Here is a 21,399-nt window from a genome sequence, read left to right on the forward strand (position 1 = left end):
AGGGTAAAACTGAAGTGACAACTAGAATAAATAAGCAAATGAAGTGGAAGAGGCAAAGTTACATTCAAACAAGGGGTAAGAACTTGGAAGCTTAATCAGCTGGAAAGAGATGTTGAAAGCTGGCGGTAATTATAAATATAATACAATAGAGAAAAAATATAATACAATAGAGAAAAAACAGTGGTAACATGGAATAGACTTAGTTTTTGGGTACTTGCCAGGTTCTTATGGCCTGGATTGGCCAAGGTTGGAAACAGGATGCTGGGCTTGATGGACCCTTGGTCTGACCCAGTATGGCATGTTCTTATACTTCTTAATCTTTTTTTTTGTTTGTTTGTTTGGGGCAGGGATTGGGGGCAGTTTCCTCCTGCTCATTTGGGCTTCCAGCTCCATCGGTGCCATGAATCTTTATTCACAACTAACCAGGAATTTTCCCCACCCTCCCATTTTATATCCCTTCCCAACTCACCTAGCCCAATCGAGGCAGAAATGGTCCTCTGCTGGGGGCCGTGCATCCGGACTTCTTTCAGAGTAGGGCTAAATCCTGACACTGGATGTCGCTGCTGCGTGATTACTGCGACTCCAGTATCTCCCCAGCTCAGGTCAACCCAGGGAGCAGGAGACCTGACTGGGAATCACACCCAGTCCTCCGCACACCACTGGATTTCTTAATAGGAACCCATTGTACCTATGCCTAAGGCAGCAAACATTTAGGGGCAGTAGGCTGGCTAAGCTTTGCTGCTTTCCAGCTCTGCCACCCTATAACAGCCCCTTCCAGGAGGAGGGGTTGAGGGGAGAGAGTTTGAAAACACCAAAAGTGCCTAGAAGCGACACTGACCCTGCTCCCTGAACCACCAGCCTGCAATCTTCGCTCATTCTGCACTGACCTGATGAAGGGAGCACAAATCTCCCAAGCTAGCCACAGATGTGTCGTTAATCCAATAAAAAAAGGTCTCACATACAATTTGTTCACCTTTGTTTCTATGTATCCGAGCAGAGTAATACGGTCGGAAACCATACTGCTTTAATAAGAATATTATAGCGATCATCCTATTTTATTATGTGTTTATAATTTTAAGCACATTTCAGAAAAGTGTCCCTTTACCAGGGACGATGATTTTGATGTAGAATGACTAAAAACAAGTCTCCTTACAGAATCGAGAGGCCGTTTTTCGCTTCTCTCCCTCCCCCCTCTCCACAAGGGCAGAGTTTCAGGGCCCTCGTCAGCTCTTGTTAGCTTCCCCTGGATTTCACGTGACATTGCAATCGGGAGCTTGGAGCCGGAGATGGTCCGGAGGGACCTCGTTGCCATGAAACCAAACCACCGGTCCCCACCTCTCCGAACAAATAATCCCGGAAAGGATCAGCAACGCTTGGCAGCAACAAGAGAAACCTGGCCGCTGGAACAGCGATCCGTGCGCGGGCAGGCACCCCCCGCTACCCTCAAAGGGTCCAGCTGCAGGATCTCCCCCCCATGGCACTGCCTCGTGCAACGAGTGCCCTCTCTCCCCCTGCCCCTCAGTAAAGGGGAGGATTCCTGAGTGGCCTGTGACTTTTTAGCGCACTTTTTCCCCCTCCACTCTGGCAGGGCAGTTCCTGATCTAGAGGTGTGTCTTTACAGTTTACTTTAGCGGAGGGGGGAGTGAAAATAAGCTGATTGTTCTCGTTCAAGGTCCACAGCAGAGTCCCAGGTACTTGTGTGGGCTGTTTCCAGGCTTGCCCTGCTGTGCCCGCCTCCCTTCTCGAAGCTCTCCCAGTCCTGCCAGGCAGCGCTGCTCCCTGGAGCTCTGTGCATTGCGAGGCTGAGCTTGTGCAAAACATTTTAAGTGTTGTGCAAAGTTGGATCAAGGAGTCTCCCCTAGCACCTGGGTTGGATATCACTTCCCGGAATTTTGTTGTTGGCTGTTCCATGAGATCGCAGTCGCCTTATGGCTACGGCTTTTGGGAAGAATTCCAAGGATGCTTTCACTACCCCTGTGGGGCACCTAATAGGTAAGAAAATCAGAAAGAAAGAGCGGGTGAAAGCAAAACCAGGAGCAGTGGCACGACCTAGGAACACCGTGGAAAGTCAGATCCATCCGCTCTCTTTCTACCTGATGACAGCCGAGTGTTCCTCTTAGAGTTTAGCCACGTCTCTGTGTGTCGGGCTAGGTGGCCGGTGTTCAGTATGTAGCGTTGAAACTAATGTTCCAGGCGGGATTTGCCTTGGAGGGGAGGGGGCGGGGTTTCTAGCTGAACATGAACTTGTAGAAAAAAAGCAAAAACAGACGGGCATACGGTGGGGGTGGAGGGGAGTAAAGGAATCAGGTTCAGTTCTTCCACACTCACACCTGACCACTGGCCTCAGTATTTTGCTGCCACCCTTGCAGCTGCCCAGAAAGGTGAAACACTGCTGGCACCAGGGGCTATATTTATACTGCAGTCACCTCTTAAGTCAAGCCTCGTGGGCCTTAGAATGGCTATTTTGCTGAAAAAAGCTTCTCATTATTATTGTAACAGACAAGGTGGCTGGATTTCTGGCTTTTGATGAAGGACTTTACAACATATCCCCCAGTCCCCCAACTAGTGCTCTACAACATCTTTCAAAGTAGCATTTGAAACTTAAATGTCTTAATTACAGCACAGGAAAAACTGGGGCTGAGAGATAAGGATAAAGGCTTATGAGAGTGTTTCTGAGGCTCGGTGATAATCTGAATACTGCTGTTATATGCTGCAGATGGCAAAGCTGCCTTGTTCTAGGGGTCATACCACATGTATGAGATTTTGGTCTGATTTCTCAAAACTAGCTTTAGCCAGGCCTGGATCAAAATCTGAATTATGTGTAGCTTGTTCTAATCTTCTCAGTTTACAGGGGACAGGGAAGCCTCTGCAAGATCTTTTGGTCAGCTACCCCTCCCACACATTTTTTACTCTGGTTTTGCCTCACCAGAATGTAACAATGCTTCCACATTTGTATGCATGGATTTTTATGGGCCTCCAAATTTAAATCATAGCAGAACTCACCATAACCTTAAATCACTCCAAATACCTAATTTTAAGATGTTTTCCTTCTCTTAAAATTGTGATTGAAATGTTTCTTAATTCTAGTTTCCCAATGATAAAACAAACTGAAAATGTGCTGTGATGTTTAGAAAACTGACTACAGTGCAACTGATTTATTGTTATTGATGTTTTGCAATTGTGCAAATCTTGTGACATTAGTCCTGCGTGACTCACTTTTGGATCCTGATCCTCTAGCTTGGAAACTAAGGTACTCATTTACTAAACATTTTTCCCATAAGACACAGAGTAAATCAGGCCCTAAAACTGAATATCACTGTATATTGTATTATACAGAGAGCTAGGCAGGATTGTGACTTACATTGATTTATTCAGGTCATATCTGGCCATATTACAGCAGAGTGTGGTGAAAATCTAAGTCACATTTTTTTGGGAGCTGAAGATCAACATTTGACTGTCCACACACCATTGCTGTACTTAATTTGCCACAAAAAACTTCTCAACTAATCACAATCTAGGAGGGGCATTTTTCAGCCAGGTCTGTTTATGCAACTCCTATCAATAAGAGATATTTGTTTTTTAAACTGCTTTGTCAGTACAAATCATAGGGCTGCAAATCCCAAAATGATTGGTGTTGGGGGCCGAGAAAGAAGAGGTCAGGTTCAAAGGATTCACGGTGCACTGGAGATACCTGAGAGATATGGAGCCATGATGAAGGAAGGGAAGTGAGTAATGGGTAGGTTACAGGTGAACACTTGATGGCTCATTTGAGTGGCCTGGCTTTGTTTTCTTTGGGTAAAGTTATGCAGTTTAAGTTATCTCTGTTTCCCTGTGTATCACACGCAAAGTACCCAAGCAGCAGAGACTGTTATTTTACTTCCTTGTATTACTCATATTAAATTTAACAAATTGCTTGGCTAGAAGCAGGCTAGTACATTTGTGAATTGCTCCTCCAAAGAAGCTCAGAGCAGTTTACAACAGATTCACTGCAAAAGTGAACAATCCAAACAAGCATCATGTATAAACTGATAAATAGGGTAGAACCCCAGCCTCGGTGCGTTGCAGCTTGGTAGAGGGAATCCTTCTTCTAGCCCCACTTAGCCCCCAGCTCTAGAAAATGGTATCTTTTTTTTCCCCCAGCCCCCAGGAAATATAATTTACTGCTGACCTGCACTGCCACTGTTTTCTGGTGAGTAGGGAAGAGATAAGAAGGGAGGATTAGAAATTGAACCTAGAGAGAAACACAGAGGAAAAGAAAGACAAGGAGGAGAGAGAAGAGAAAAAAACCCCCAAAACAAAACAGGTAGGGGAGAGGGAGATAGCAAGGAGGGAGAGAAAAACTTCCAAAGGTGCAAGAAATAAGAAAGAAGAGGCATCTATGATGTTAAGAAGAGAGAACGAAATAATGAAGCAGAGCAAGAGAAAAACATACCAGGATGGAAAGCTATTCCAGCATATCCAATGTTTTGTGGGATTTTGTGGTCTCCTATATAAAACGTGAAGACAGGCTGGAGAAAACTGCAAGTTGGAAAACACGTCCTGAAGATGGTAGATGGTCCCTTACAGACTGCTCCCCCCCATTCAACTTAAAAAATATACTCACTTGCTGCACTCGCTGGCAAGAATTTCACCCTCACAAAATTTCTCAAGGATTCAGATGTATGGGGTCTGGCTGTATATAAAGTGATAGCTTAAGTATTCTACGGCAGATAACAGCCGGACAAAGCCTCAGAAACTTTGGATGGCTACCCCTGTGCTAGGTAGGCATACCTTTAAACCTATAATTAAAATACATCTTACACCAATGATCCTGGTAGTATTTGTCCTACAAGGGATGACTGATGACTGAGTGAGGTAGGATGGGAGGGGGGGGGGGGGGTGGAAGGGTATGGCCGATTAGCAAAGAGAGCTGGTGATGAATGAATAATATTTGACTGTGAATCAAAGCCTTCCCTCCTCCGCCACACTTCCTGGTTAATCTCTCAGTTGTTCAGCCTTTGAATGTGTGCCTGGAAGGGAACATCCATCAGCGGAGCAGCGCGTGCAGGAGCAGAGTTGGATTCCCCAGCCCCGTGCTCACTGCCCCTGGCCCCACAATCTCACCCACTTTGCTTACCAAGCCCCAGGAGGGGCTCTTTGGCCCTGCGCTGAGCACCTGACAGGGGAACCGGAGCGCACTGCACGTCAGTCATTTTTACAGCTGCCACGCAGAGATTTTTTGTTTTGTTCTTTTTATGACTGTCACTTTTTTTTTCCTTTCAAATTTCTATTTTTCTGCAAAACTACACCTTATACTCTTCCCAAAGACAACTCTAACATGTATGTAGGGCAATGGAACGTGTCCTAACAAGGTATCCACGCACAGGTCGATACAGAAAGAAGCGCGGGAGAGCGGGCGAGTGCCCGCTCTCCCGACGCACGCAAAGGCCACGCTTCTGGGCGCGCGATTTAGTAAAAAAAAATATTCAAATGAAGGCCCGCGGTAAAAGGGACACAGCGGGACACAGCGGGTTTGACAGCCGACACTCAATTTTTCCAGCGTCGGTTCCTGAGCCTGCTGACAGCCACGGGTTTGGAAAACGGACGCCGGCATAATTGAGCATCCGTCTTCCGACCCGTGGGCACATTTTAATTTTTTTTTTTATTTTTGGGGCCTCCGACTTAATATCGCTATGATATTAAGTCGGAGGGTGTACTGAAAAGCAGTTTTTTCTGCTTTTCTGTACACTTCCCTGGTGCTGGCTGAAATTAGCACCTGCCCAAAGGCAGGCGCTAATTTTTGAAAGTAAAATGTGCGGCTTTGCTGCACATTTTGCACATAGGCCCATCAACATGCATTTGCATGTTGCGGGCGCTATTAGTTTCGGGGGGGTTGGCCGCGTGTTTTCGACGCACTATTACCCCTTACTGTATAAGGGGTAAAGCTAGCACGTCGAAAACGAGTGTCCAAACCCGACAGTGAGTTAGATATTAGTCTATAAAGAATGTACTTCCAGTCAAGATCTATTAGGAGTGCAGTTTAATTGTAAGCAAGTTGTTACATTCCCGGTGCTGTTGTTAGTTTTTCAAGGTCACCTTCCTTCTCAGATTTTCATAACTTCTACTATTAGCTATTGCTAATGTGCAAAATGCTTATTTTATGTTCGAAACATTACACAATGGAAAATAAAGTGGGTCAGCTACCAAACGGAGTCTTATAGATTTTTCATGTTTAGGATTGGATGAAAATATTCTTGTAAACAAAATGTTCTTATTATTTCCAAAGTACAGACCAGGTTGGGACTTTAAAAATATATTTCTTTCCATCTTTTTATTTTTATTTATAGAATACACATTTTTTTTTCTCACACAATATTCTCTGAACAGAAAGCCTTAGAGGTGGAAAATATCAATTATGCCAAGGATAAAATATTATGAGTACCCCTACGACGCTCTTCAAAAACCTTACTTAACTCATTGGCTGTTGGAAGATATTTTGTGGAGGGTGATGACAGTTTCACATCTTTTTTTTTTTTAATTATTATTTTTGAATTGTATTGATAACTGTTACTTTTGCACCATCTAAATAACACATTAATTTTCAGAAAAGTGATATATTTAACAATCTTGCTTGTACGCCGTCCAATCCCAGTTAACTTTGAAGGTCCCACCACCGCAACCCAACTGGCCGTGTTTTGAAACCGAGTCCTTCACTGGGAGATAAAAATAACGTCTCTTTGGCGGGTCAGCAGTTGGTACCGTGTTCAGCCACAGATGAAACTGCTATCTTCCACCACAAGATATTTTCCAACAGCCAATGAGTTAAGGAAGGTTTTTGAGGAGGGTTGTAGGAGTATTGGTTGGTATTAGATATGCCCTCCGTGTGTGGAGATTGTAAGGATAAAATAATAGCATAATAAAATCCAGTCCCATTATCTGATTTCTACTGAAAGATACAGTAAAAGAGTTTTAAAAAAAATATTTTGTTAATAATACACTTATCATGACATTTTGATGATTACTACTGTTACTACAGAACTAGTCAATTTTCTTATCACTATTTTTGTGCAGTTTCAACTAGCTTCCTCTGTGGGGTGAAAAAGAAAATGCAACATACATTTTCCAGAGAGGGCCAAACCTTTCAGTCAGCCAGGGTTTAAACTGTGGGACAGTGAAAGGCAGCACAACAACACCGAGATAAAGGAAGTTTGAAATGGGGGAAATCCCATGCTGTGTCTAACAGGATATTTTAAACAATAACAGCTTAATAGTTTCCGGTGCCAGTACAGTTACATATTTGGGTTGGAGATCAACTGAGGACCTAGATGATGCTGTTTTTTATTAGAAAAGGGGATTTTCTCACATTGTGCACTGCACAGCTGCTTTTTTTTTTTTTTTTTTAATAGTAATAGCCACATTTCAATTAGGCCTAATAGTGCTACACACCCATTGCCAACTAAACTCACCTAATCTATGATGTAATTTCTTATATCTGTGGGGACTAATCCTTAACTGTACCCAGCATTAAAATACAGTTTACACAATCAGTTCTATTTATATTCCTCAAAAAGAATCTGTCAAGTCACATCAGCAGAGGAAATTCAAGTGTATTATTAAAGGACAGGCCATGCTTTCTTCTGAATGTTTGAGATCCGACTGGGTACCACCATCCTATGATTAAAAGTCCATGTTTTTTTTTTTTTGGAAAGCATAAGAAGGCTAAACCCTCAAACCCCTGCTCCCCATGCAGAGAAAAAGTGCTGAGTAACCCTCAATGTCACCATTTGCAAGGAAAACATGTAGGGAAAATCAAGAGAGGAAAGCAAACTCCATTGCTAGCTCCATTAAATGTGCCTTACTTCACCTTGAACTTCTTCCTGTAAGGGAAGGTATCTGGCAAGCAGCCAATGCAGACTAGGGGCCTATGTAGGAAAAAAAGTTTGTTTCAGGACTACATTTAAAAAAAAAAATTCTGTCCATTTCCTTCCCACTCCCTCCCCCTCATTCTCCCTCCCTCCCTCTAGTCTCCCTCCCCCCTCCCCTCACACTCTCCTCCCTCCCTCTCACCTTCCCCCTCTATTCTCCCTCCCTTTCATCTCCCCCCCTCCATCTCTCCTCCCTCTCCCTCCCCCCTCCCCCTCTCCTCACTCTCGCCTCCCTCCCCCCTCCTCTCTCCTCCCCTCTCCTCAGCTCACTCTCTCCTCCCTCCCCTCACTCACTCCCCCTCTCTCATTCCCCTCCCCTTTCAGCTCATCCACAACCGATAACGGGGGCTGTCCCTCCCTCCCTCGCGTGCACGCCGCCGCCGCTACTGCTCCTCCCGCTCCTGGGGCTCCCTTATCTAGTAGATTGATTTCCCATTTACTTCGTTTTGTTTTGTTTTAGCTCGTGCTATATTTTTTTTACAGTGTGCATACTTTTGGCTACTCCATGTCCAGTTTCCTGTCCACGGGACACATGGCAGCTTCTCCTGCCCCCTTCCCTTCCTCAGCTGGCTCAGCCAACAAAAACAACTGCAAAGTTGCAAAACAAGACAACAAAATGTGACAGTACATCCCTAAAAACATTGGTTTTAATGTACCTATTTACCAGAGACTGTGTAAGGGTATTAGGCACCCTAGTTGCTCAGCAATGCATCCCTTCCTCTCCCCATAAGGAGTATTCCTTTTCCTCTCTTCCCACCCCCAGCCCCAGGAGAATTCCTCTCCCCCCTCTCCCCCAGCCCCCAGGGCATTGCTCTTCCTCTCTCCCCCAACCCAGGACCCGGGCTATGCTGAGAAAGCTGCGGGGAGCATTATGGCTGGCTCCCATCATTACAGGTGAGGTATTGAGAGCACGACTGAAGGTTTCAGTGTTGCAGAGAACCTAGAAGTGAAGCTGGTCCTGGCACAGCTCAGAGCCCAACGCTGGGAGCTCCAACCAATAGAGCAAGAAAGGTAGAGGAAGTGGCAGGGGACACATTTGCATGCTTTTGCTGCTTTGCAAGGTTCAGGCCCCAATCAGTGTTGGCCTGGTCCAGTCCTGTCACTGTCACCCTCAAAACTGTGGTGCCCTAGGTGGCCACCGAGTCTTCCTTCTGCTTCCATCGGCCCTGCTGTTTACTAAATGTTGTGACTAGCATGTGTTAGAAATTACATGAATATCATAAATGACATTAATTTTTTGTGTGGTTTCAGATGTGAAATGACACCAAACAGTACAGCAAATATCATTGATGTTTTCATTTGGTTTAGCACATCCCTAATGCAGATGTGTAGCCCATGTGTAGTCCGTGATCAATCATTCTTAGAAGCCCTTGATTTCATTTTTTTTATTATCAAAATTTTCCCAGACATTCCCAGTTAATTATTTCTTTTCTTTTATTGCCAGGTCTAAATTTTTCAGGGTCTGTATGTTGTCTTCATTCAGAATGTTAACACTGACATTAGGAAAAGCAATTTTCAAAAGTTTTTATATAGGTAAAGGTGTTTACTCATGTAAAAACTCATTTTGAAAATTGCCTTCCCCCTTCCACCTGGGTATGCTAGCCATTGGCCTATTTTATTATTTATAATGACCCCCTTTTAACTAGGAACAATGCCGGCTAGTAATTAAGGGGAGGCACCATTCAATATAGCTTCTCCCTTTGAGGGAGCTGGGATGGCCATCCCCATATGACTATAAAAGCAGCTCTCTCCCAGAGTGCTGGGGGCAGCGCAGTCTAAGTTCTGAAGTTAGAGGAGGTGTGGGAGCTTGGGCCTACTTTTGGGGTTCAGACGCTCCAGCCTGGGGTCCCTGAGAGAGATCGGGAGGCTGCCCTTCCTGTCCACTCACTGGCTGGTAGGTTTCACATTCCGGGTTGCTGTGGGCCTTTTAGAATTTTTCTTTGTAAGAAGCCTCGTGAAAATGATGGGCTTTGCCCGAAGAGAGATCACGGGGAAATTTGTCCCTGGGGAGCCTTGGATAGGGAGGACCTGCCCCTTTGTACCCTCCTGTGAGAACAGGTATGGTGGTAACTCACTGCAAGGACCTTCTGGTGGTTTCTGTAATTCCATTTTTGGGAAAATACTTTTGGTTGGAAGACTTGGGAGGGAGAGTTTTGCTGCCCCCCTTCCTACCCTGAAGCAGGAACATCGGAGAGCTGTGTGTTTCCCAAGTGGATGCTTTCCCTTCGAAGGATTCGAGAGACTAGACATCTGAAGAACTGTGAGTAAGTTCAACATGGAACTAATTCTGAGGACCCCCCACTTGGAGTCTTGACCCCTGGGGAAAGAGAAAATTGGGACTCCGTACAGAGACTGTGTTATCCTTTTTCTGATCAGAATGGAGGGGAAATTCTGCCCAAACAAGAGTACCCCTGCCCACTTGGGAACCTCATTTGGTCAAGCCCTGGAGGGTGAGTGTTTCCCTTGCCCTGGTAAAAAGAGACTTTTGCACAGAGAAAAGACTGAAATCCATAAGAGCCACCTGTGGTTAAAAGAACTGATGTGACCTGGGCCATTAACTATTCAGAGACATCACAGTAAAGTTTACTGTTTTGGACACTCCATCCGAGTCTCCTACATTTTTATTGGCTCCTACATCACTCATAGTAACAAAATTCTACCTCTCCCAGGTAAAAGATCTGCGGTGTCACCCCTGCCACTCAGGATCTTGAAGGAGAAATTCCTTCTCCCACCAATAAAAGAATCCGGCCCTGGGGTCCAAGAGACTGTGCAAGATTTTAAAGAATCTGAGCCAGCCCTAAGATAGACAAATTCTTTTATAGCCCTGTTGGTTGATGGCTGCCAGCCTAAAATGGGGTTACATAAAATGGCTCCCAGCAATGTAGGTTTTGGCAGTCTGTAGGGGTTGAACTGTAATGTTGTAGACTTAGCAACTGCCATTTTACAACTGTTACAACTTGAGGGACTGAGTGGAGTAAACCGCGAAACCATGCACAATGGCCGCCATTCCCGCCAAAACGCCAAGTGATTTGAGAGAGGAGAGGCGGGTGCCAATGTGTGATATCATCAGTCAGGTCAACGAAAGGATACACACATTATGTTATCGCATCGACGGCACGAGGCACGGCCTGTGAGGAGCATCAGACTCTCGTCATGTTGGCCAAGACTGCCACAGTTGACCAGCCTAAACAGGATAATATATATATATATATTTTTTTTAATATTTGCATTTATATTCTACCTTTCAGCACTTCAAAACAGATTACATTAGGATACTGTAGATATTTCCCAATCCCCAAAGAGCTTACAATCTAAGGGCCTGATTTTCAAAAGCATTTACATGCTTAAAATTGGGTTTTATACATGTTAATGCATTTTACCTGTCTAAGCGGTCTTTTGATAATTGAATTGTCAATAGGTTTTACCCACCTTAAGTACACTAAATTGCTATGATAGTATGTTATATTTATGAGTGTAATGCATCTGAAAATTCTCCTGTAAGGGCCTCATTTCCTAAGCATTTTTTTTTCATAGATTCAGAATGGGAGAAAAGTCTTCGTAAATCAGGCTCTATATTTGTATCCAAGGCAATGGAGGGAGATGTGACTTTCCCAGTATCACAAGAAGCAGACGTGGGATTTGAACCTTGGCTTGCAGGCCACTAGTCTAACCCATTAAGCTATTTCTCCACTTTGTTTTAGGATGGTGATATGTTTACTAGTGATTTTGTGCGTTTCATTGATAATCTTTCTCTAATTATATAGAATATGGGCTAATAGTGTTGGTTGCCCCACTAGAAATATCCAAATATCCTTGCTGTATCATACTTCTTGGAGTACTGGAAGATCTGATTTGGATCAGATCCCTTCCAAACTGGGAGTGGGTCAAATTACATCAGTTTATTTGAGCCTTAGTTGATTTTAACCTGACATATGACCTAACTTGAATCTGAGCCGACTTGATGGGACTCACCAAATTCTAAACGGCAGCACAACTTGCAATTTTTGACCTGGCTCCTCCAACCAAAGGAAGTGTGCTCTGTTGTGGTTATTCATTCTGTGCCATACCTAACTGCTACAAGGTCACTGATCCTTTTATTTTTTTTGTTTAGTATTTTTAAGGAGGAGTTTATTTATTTATTTATTTATTTATTTATTGATTGGTTTTTATATACCGCCGCTTATCAAGATATCACGTCGGTGTACAGAGAACATATTAGGGATGTGAATCGTTTTTCAACGATTAAAATTATCGTCCGATAATGTTTATATCGTCTTAAATCGTTATAGAACACGATACAATAGAAATTCTAACGATTTAATCGTTAAAAATCGTTAAATCGTGTTAGTGCGCACTAACTCGATTTAGTGCGCACTAACTGAAAATGATACAAATAAACACTTTCCAGGTCACTGAAGGTCAGTTAGGAATGAATATGTGTTCCTATTGGCTGGCTGCCCTCTTATCTATTGATGTTACCAAGGTTACCACTGAGGTGATGGTTGGGGGGATGGGAAATGGAACTGGAAACTAACGAACACCAACAGAAAATGAAACAAAGTGTTCACACTTCCCAGGTCAGTAAAGGTCACTTAGGAATGAATATGTATGTATGTATTCCTATTGGCTGGCTGTGCTCTTATCTATTGATGTTACCAATATGGTTGGGGGGATGTGAAATGGAAACAGTTGGAAGCTTGACAAAAAAAGTAATGTAATGATCAGCACTCACGTGACTAGAACTTGTTTGTTTATTATTTTTGTTAGCAGGCACCTGAAATGCTAGTGCATGTTGAATTTGCCAATCACTGTGCATTTTAGAAAGGTGGTCCTGGCTGGAACTGTACACAGTTCAAATATATGTAATTGATTGTTGGTAAGTGTATTTTTTAAGTAGCCACACTGGCACCAGTATGTTTACTTTTCCTCCTACTTAACTCACTAGCTCAGCTTTGTAAGAAGGGCTTCTCTGCTTGTGTGTTGTTTTTGTTTGGTGTGAGGAGAGCAGAAACATCAGATCTTTATTCAATCTACTACAGTCATCTCTTACAGTGCCCTATCCCTATTAATACCAGGAGTGTTGTGATCTTCCTGCACACAGTGCCCTAACCCTGATACCAGTCTGAGACAGCTCCCTCCCTGCATTACTAGTGAGAGGCTGGCTTCACAGACAGGGGGGAGCTGCCTGACCCTCACTCCTGACTTCCCCCATGTCCCAGCTAGTGAATGGTGTGTGGGTGAGGGGGGGGGGGGGGGAGGATGGTGAAGTCTGAGACAGCTCCCTCCCTGCATTACTAGTGAGAGGCTGGCTTCACAGACAGGGGGGAGCTGCCTGACCCTCACTCCTGACTTCCCCCATGTCCCAGCTAGTGAATGGTGTGTGGGTGAGGGGGGGGGGAGGATGGTGAAGTCTGAGACAGCTCCCTCCCTGCATTACTAGTGAGAGGCTGGCTTCACAGACAGGGGGGAGCTGCCTGACCCTCACTCCTGACTTCCCCCATGTCCCAGCTAGTGAATGGTGTGTGGGTGAGGGGGGGGGGGAGGATGGTGAAGTCTGAGACAGCTCCCTCCCTGCATTACTAGTGAGAGGCTGGCTTCACAGACAGGGGGGAGCTGCCTGACCCTCACTCCTGACTTCCCCCATGTCCCAGCTAGTGAATGGTGTGTGGGTGAGGGGGGGGGGGAGGATGGTGAAGTATATGGGGGATGGGAAATGGAAACAGTTGGTAGCTTGACAAACAAGTAATGTGATCAGTCAATGTGACTAGAACTTGTGCCCTAACCCTGATACCAGGGGTGTTGTGATCTTCCTGCATGCAGTGCCCTATCCCTATTAATACCAGGAGTGTTGTGATCTTCCTGCATGCAGTGCCCTATCCCTATTAATACCAGGAGTGTTGTGATCTTCCTGCATGCAGTGCCCTATCCCTGATATCGGGATGTGTGCAAGAAGATCACAACACCCCCGGTATCAGGAATAGGGCACTGTGTGCAGGAAGATCACAACACCCCCAGTATCAGGAATAGGGCACTGTGTGCAGGAAGATCACAACACCCCTGGTATTAGGGATAGGGCACTGTGTGCAGGAAGATCACAACACTCCTGGTATTAATAGGGATAGGGCACTGTGTGCAGGAAGATCACAATACCCCTGGTATCAGGGTTAGGGCACAAGTTCTAGTCACATTGACTGATCACATTACTTGTTTTGTCAAGCTACCAACTGTTTCCATTTCCCATCCCCCATATACTGTCAGTAGGAAACTTGGTAACATGAATAAATAAGAGGGCAGCCAATAGGAATACATATTCATTCCTAAACTGACCTTAACTGACCTGAAAAGTGTCAAATTGTATCATTTTCAGTTAGTGCGCACTAACTCCCAGTTAGTGCGCACTAACTCCCGTTAGTGCGCACTAACTCGAGTTAGTGCGCACTAATCGGAAAAAAAACGATTTTTAACGATTTTTTAACTAAAAAATCGTGCCTAAGACGATTTTCTTGCCCTGCCACACGATTTCTATCGTTAAGACGATATGGAAAACGATTCACATCCCTAGAACATATTAACATACGCCTAAGCGTTATATATAGAACAAGGTAGTAAAAGTTAAACTATATGCCTAAGCATTATACATCAAACAAATTAATAATGGTAAAACTATTATAAAAAACAACTCAGTGTGGGGGAGGCAAACAAGGGTAAATTTAGTTAAATATGCATAGCAAAGTGTAATTAATGGAAAAACAACTTAGGATATTACTTAAGAATAGCTTAAATATTAATTGTCTTGCTTTGGTTCGAGTTGCAAGGCATTAACCAGCCCCCATTTCGTACAGGCTTTCAATCTGACTGTGCTTGCATCTTAAACAAAAGCACATTAGTTTACAGGCTGTTCGGGATATGAAATGTAAAAACAGAAAAATGTTGTTTTAAAATATTTTATTGGGTGAAGATTGGGTCAGAAGATGGCAATAATTATTTCTGCAGAGATTACAAGCCTTCAAACTACAGTATTAGGTTTATTTGTATCTGATTATCCAGTGGTGAGTGGCCTAGTGATTAAACTAAGGAATTAGTAATCAAGATACCTGGGTTCAAATTCCACTACTGCCACCAACACACATGATCATAAGCAAGTCTCTTTATTCTCCATCCCATCAATCACAAATTTGTAGGCTGATGTAATAAGATGTGCTCAGCTGTGCACACTACTTTACTCCCAGTTTAACAAAGAATTTAGCACATAAAAATATGTATAAACAAACGTGATAAAAAAATGTGTGCACAAGTTCGTACTTTTCTATGCAAATCCAATGTTAATCAAGGAATTAACTAATACTTCCCAATGCAAAGAGGTGCGTAGGTTTAATTCACGTTTCTTTAACCCTGGAAATTTAACTCCTGGTCTTATATGGAGTAAAGTTTTTGGGGTTAGTGTTAGACTATAGGGCTGAACCTGTGGTGTTGAGGTCCTTCTCTTGGGATTTATAAGCAAAAAACATAATTTGTGCACAAATCATGGTTTCAGCACATAAAAAGATGTTTTATGCATATGAATCATATTTTATGTTGTGAAAACACAATTTGTGCAGAAAACATGGGTTAGTGAATAAATCATTTTTTATGCATGCTAAGTGTATTTATGTGCAAAGATTTCCGGGTTAGCATCCTTTTTAAAACTCCTGATGCATTAGCTTACTGCATTGGGAATTAACCCTTTTTTAGCATATAAATAAAGAAAATGTGCACTGAAGTTAAGTTCATATTTTTTTACTCCCATTTTATTAGATCAGGGTCTTGGGTTATACGCTCCTTGAAGAAGTGACTTGTACCTGTATGGAATTTGTTGTGCAGTGCTCTGGTTTAAGGTGCTCTATAAATGCCAAATGAATCATTTAAAAAGATAACCCAGCAGCACAGGAGCTTGAAATCACAGAAGCTTTTTGTTCTGTTCATTAATCATTGACCGGACAAAGTGCACTACCTGTGGAATTAGCAGCATTGTATGTGCTAGACCAGTGTTATAGATTGTCGGATTAGATATTGCTTCATACATGACACCCTTTTCCTGATTGCTGACTGGCTTAGCAAAGCTGCATCATGAGTCAGTACGGTTTATATTTCTGCATTCCATTAAGATTATTTGCTTGTCTTTGGATAAATTTGGAATGCTCTTAAACTCCACATGATACTTCCTGGGTTGAAGCTCGTAACCTACTTTTTATGTGAACAGGTTACCAGTCTGTGGCACAACACCTGGGGGACCTGTGGTCTACTCTTTGTGTTATACTTCTCTTGAGACCTGTTTGGCATGGGTATCCCTCCCAGGAGGTTACGCTCTGCCAATCTCAGGATCATGAGAGAATGCAAGCCCCGAGTCAGCAATGCCAAGGTGATGGCCTCAAGAGGAGGCACTTATTGGGTTAATAGCTTTACAACAGCATCACTTGCTAGTGTGAGCTGGAAGGCAGGTTTTATTGATATATCCGGATGTCAGCTGTGGGAACTATTTTGAAGAAATGTATCTTGTCCTAAGGGGAAGAAGTGGTTAAAATTAATTATCAGGGAAATAAGAAAATGGCTAGCAAGGAGAAGAAAGAAGGAAACTGGCTTTCTGCCAGTTATTCTCTCATTCCTTAATTAAGCACATTAAAAAAAAAAAAAAAAAAGAAAGAAAAGGCCCGCATTAGAAGATAGAGTTCCTGTAGGTGTGTATATTGCTTTGCTTTTCTTCATGGGGGTAGGGTAGCACCCATTGCCACCATGCAGACACACCTGGCACAGCTAAAGCTTCAAAAGCAGCAGGAAGAAATGTACTAGGTGAATGAGTGGGGTGGGGTTAGAGAGCTAGGCACTTATTAATGACAGAACTGCAGTCTAACTCATTAATGTTTACTCTATTAGATGTGATTGGTAAACAGGGACCATAGAAAAATATTGAATTTTCAGCTACACTATATCACAGAAATGTTCATAGCTACTATAAGCCAGTGTACGTGAGATTGGAATCAAACTAACTCAAGGTCAAAGTCTTCTTAAATCATAAAATCTAATTTTTAATTTTTTTTTTTACCAGGCAGTTTTACTCTTGTTCCTTGGGGCGCAGTCCCCTGTTTTACATTTTAATGTTAAAAGACAGCTGCACAACTGGCTCTGTGGCAGGTCCTCTGCTCCCTGGGTTGACCAGGGCTGGGGATGCTGTGTTCACAACCCATGGAGTGTGGGAATAAGCCATGGTCATTGCTGTAAGAGCACAAGTTAGTGGCCCAGATTCAGGTCCTATGATTACAGAACTTCTGGAAGGAGTTTTAGCGCATGGACCCCCCCCCAGCCCCAGGACTATCATTGCAAAGCCTGGACTAAATGGAAAGAGACATAAAACAGCACCCCCCCCCCCCCCCCCCCCCGGTATCTGCAAATGAAGCTTAATGGTGCCAGATGCCAGCCCTGGTCACGACTGAGCTTGGAAATAAAAAGGAGCAGGAGGATACCGCCTGGTCAAAAAAAAAACCCAAAAAAATAGAAAAGCAGTGGCACTTTCTACTTGAGGAAAAACTGAAATTTGCTCTGTAATGGAATCTCAGTGCACTGTAAAAATAAAATATACATATTTATTAAATTAAAAGGTTTCATTAGGCTGATTTTATTAAACAGACCTGAATAAAGTTATTAAACAACGCATTTTAAAAAACTCAAAGGAACCCAGAAAATGTATATTAATAACACAGTAGATAACTAACACCACATAATGACCAATTGGCCCACCTGTTTCCATCAACCCTGCTGTAGGGATGAATATGTCCCAGCTGTCAGCCTTACATGCTGCATATCCAAGTCAGTCTTACCTCTTTGGTCCTCTACCATTCAGAGTAAATGAGCACACACATTATTATGCTAAAGCTACAACCGTGTAGCTTTAGCATCAGAGAGAGAGAGAGAGAGAAAGTGAGATTTGTGCAATGTTCTCTCCACCTAGCTTGATGTTACCCAGGTAGAGAGTCTATCAAGCTAGTAGGTGGAGAGAACATTGCACAAATCTCATCTTTGGGTGAGTTTCCTCACTCCGAATGTCATCAAATCTTCACAAGAGTGCACTGTTCTGTTCGTACGTCGCACTCTGCATGTCAAAGTGGCCCCTAACCCCTACACTAATACCTAAACCTCACCTCGAGTAACTAGGTGGGCCTTCTATAGAGGTATAAATACCTACCTAGTATGAGGGTCTTATAGCTAGTCTCTCTCCCTTCTCTCTTTCGCTCTCTCACTTACTCAGTGGTTGTAGGTAAGAATTGTTCTACTTACTGTGAAAAAGTTAGCACACTTTGCAATAAACTGCCTATTACCATAAAACACACCCCTTTTCCTATCACATGTGATATTTAGTGCATTTTGATAAATCCAGGCCATTGTTTTTAGTACATTGTAACATAGGAGATGATGGCAGAAAAAGACCAGCTGATCCACCAGGCTGCCTGGTTATTTCTGCCCTTCCCCCGGACGCCACCCTCCTAGATATCTGAGCATGCAAGATCTATTTTTAGTTTACAGCCGGCACCCCTCCCTTCCCATGTCCAACAACTCCCAGAACTGTAGATTTCAATCTTACAGTAAGCGGGAGAGCTTAGTATTAGTTAAACCTTGAACTGGGTTTTAGCTGGGCGAATTGATAATATGCCATTTATATACAGCATGAGGGCAGACAGGAAGCCTTCTCTTGATCTAGGTTAGATTAAATAAAGCAGGACTCAGAAATATAATCAACAGCCCATGCAATTACATTTAGGGAGATGCGATGCAAACCTGGTCCCTATATGGGTATATCATTAAATAACTATCTCAGTATTTGCTCCTCTGTCATGAATGCAAGTTTATGCCCAAGTAAAACCTTTTTTTTTTTTCCATAGAAAACAATACTCTTGGCACAAATGATTCTGAGGACTGGGGACAGTTTTTGAATATCTGCGATGTCATAAACACAACTGAAGATGGGTATGCTATTTTTCATTTATTTTACTTTATTTAGGACCAAGGGAGGGCAATAACAAAACTGCAGGGAGCTTGCATCTGCTTTGTGCCCAAAGGCCTGCAAGCCAAGCTTACTTTCAGAGGCCCAGTCAGGGAACTGGAGGGGGGGCAGAGATTGTACCCTCATACTTTACGCCTGCCTCGAAACAGGCGCGACGTATGTAGGCGAAAGTACATGAGGAGATTTCAGAAAGAAATCCCCTAACCTGACACTGCCTCTTTTTTCACGAGGTAAAGCGTGCATATGCTGTGAACAGCTTGGTTATTTTAACCCACACCGAGGATGGAGCAATATTTAAACTGCATTTTTATGCCTGTAAAATGTTTAGATTATTACCTTTTTTTAAAACCATTGTTTCCATCTTTGGCATTTTTAATATGGCAGTAAGACTCTTTCTGACAACATGCGGTTGTAAGGACATGTTTGTAATGCCATTTCCATGTCCTTATTTTACAACCTGTCCTGGATAACCTGACTGAAACCTAAATCAATGGTGATTGGTTTATAGAATTGCTGGTAGAAATCGCTAACTTTGTTTTCTTTCACTATTTCTTGGTGACCCAGGCCCAAGGATGCTGTAAGAGCCTTAAGAAAGAGGATTTCCAAAAATTATAACCATAAAGAACTTAAAATTTCCCTCTCTGTAAGTAACACTAATGGTATAAATAATGGATTGCAATGCCAGTCCTATAGTGCCACAGAGAGTGCCACAGGTTTGGTTTTCAGGATATCCACAGTGAATATGCAAAAGAAGCAATGCATATTCATTGTGGATATCCTGAAAACGAGATAGTCTACTTGTGGCACTCGAGGACTGGAATTCCCTGCTATAAATGATCATAAGCTAATTGAGTGCATATCTACAAAGTCAGATTGCATAATTTTAAATGTCAGTCTGACTAGGCAACTTTTGAACTTTAGTGAATTCTAAAGAGTGGCTCACCTAAAGGGCCATGCAGATGGTTTAATGGAACAAAGTCTGCATGGCTTTACCCAAGGCAAGTCTTGCCTCACAAATCTGCTTCACTTTTTTGAAGGGGTTAATAAACATGTGGATAAAGGTGAACCAGTAGATGTAGTATATTTGGATTTTCAGAAGGCGTTTGACAAAGTTCCTCATGAGAGGCTTCTAGGAAAAGTAAAAAGTCATGGGATAGGTGGCGATGTCCTTTCGTGGATTGCAAACTGGCTAAAAGACAAGAAACAGAGTAGGATTAAGTGGAGAATTTTCTCAGTGGAAGGGAGTGGGCAGTGGAGTGCCTCAGGGATTTGTATTGGGACCCATACTTTTCAATATATTTATAAATGATCTGGAAAGAAATAGGCAAGTGAGGAAATCAGATTTGCAGATGCTACAAAATTGTTCAGAGTAGTTAAATAACAAGCAGATTGTGATAAATTGCAGGAAGACCTTCTGAGACTGAAAAAGTGGGCATCCAAATGGCAGATAAAATTTAATGTGGATAAATGCAAGGTGTTGCATATAGGGAAAAATAACCCATGCTAATAACACAATTGAGCCGATACAGTACAGTGTGCTCTGTTAGCCAGCATTTGGACGCACGTTTTGGACGCGCGAGCTTTACCCCTTATTCAGTTAAGGGTAATAGCGCGTCCAAAACGTGCGTCCAACCCCCCGAACTTAATAGCACCCGCAACATGCAAATGCATGTTGATGGCCCTATTAGGTATTCCCGCGCGATTCAGAAAGTGAAAAGTGCAGCCAAGCCGCACATTTTGCTTTCAGAAATTAGCGCCTACACAAAGGTAGGCGGCGGCGCTAATTTCTCTGGGCACCGGGAAAGTGCACAGAAAAGCAGTAAAAACTGCTTTTCTGTGCACCCTCCGACTTAATATCATGGCGATATTAAGTCGGAGGTCCCAAAAGTTTAAAAAAAATTTAAAATGGGCCCGCGGCTGTCTGGTCGAAAACCGGATGCTCAATTTTGCCGGCGTCCAGTTTCCAAGCCCGTGGCTGTCAGCGGGCTTGAGAACCGACGCCGGCAAAATTGAGCGTCGGCTGGCAAACCCGCTGACAGCCACCGCTCCCATCAAAAAAGAGGCGCTAGGGACGCGCTAGTGTCCCTAGCGCCTCTTTTTACAGCCGGGCCTAATTTAAATAGATTAAGATACTCTGTCGCGCACACAGGAGAGTGGCCTGTGCGCGCGCCGGGAGAGCAGGCATTCGCCTGCTCTCCTGCGTTTTTACTGTATCGGCCCGAATGTTAGGTTCCATATTAGGAGCTAGCACCCAGGAAAGAGATCTAGGCATCATAGTGGATAACACATTGAAATCATCAGTTCAGTGTGCTGTGGCAGTCAAAAAAGCAAACAGAATGTTAGGAATTATTAGGAAGGGAATGGTGAATAAAACGGAAAATGTCATAATGCTTCTGTATCGCTCCATGGTAAGACCACACCTTGAATACTGTGTACAATTCTGGTCGCCGCATCTCAAAAAAG

General features: G+C 43.2%; 1 protein-coding gene across 3 annotated transcripts in view; it reads left to right on the top strand.

Annotated features, from left to right (window-relative positions):
- The first annotated feature begins 1,626 nt into the window (after window positions 1-1,626).
- TOM1L1 (target of myb1 like 1 membrane trafficking protein) overlaps window positions 1,627-21,399 on the top strand; it is an 89,162-nt gene continuing 69,389 nt past the window's right edge. Inside the window, exons 1-4 of one of the 3 annotated variants that reach the window (XM_029600675.1) lie at window positions 1,627-1,992; window positions 3,597-3,736; window positions 18,815-18,899; window positions 19,501-19,579. In XM_029600675.1, the coding sequence (XP_029456535.1) occupies window positions 3,733-3,736; window positions 18,815-18,899; window positions 19,501-19,579 (168 nt within the window). In that variant the 5' untranslated portion in view covers window positions 1,627-1,992; window positions 3,597-3,732. The remainder of the gene's footprint in view (window positions 1,993-3,596; window positions 3,737-18,814; window positions 18,900-19,500; window positions 19,580-21,399) is intronic. The other 2 variants (XM_029600674.1, XM_029600676.1) reach the window with 2 other exon arrangements.

The sequence above is a fragment of the Rhinatrema bivittatum genome, chromosome 4 (genome assembly GCF_901001135.1).
Source record: "Rhinatrema bivittatum chromosome 4, aRhiBiv1.1, whole genome shotgun sequence".
Taxonomy (NCBI): domain Eukaryota; kingdom Metazoa; phylum Chordata; class Amphibia; order Gymnophiona; family Rhinatrematidae; genus Rhinatrema; species Rhinatrema bivittatum.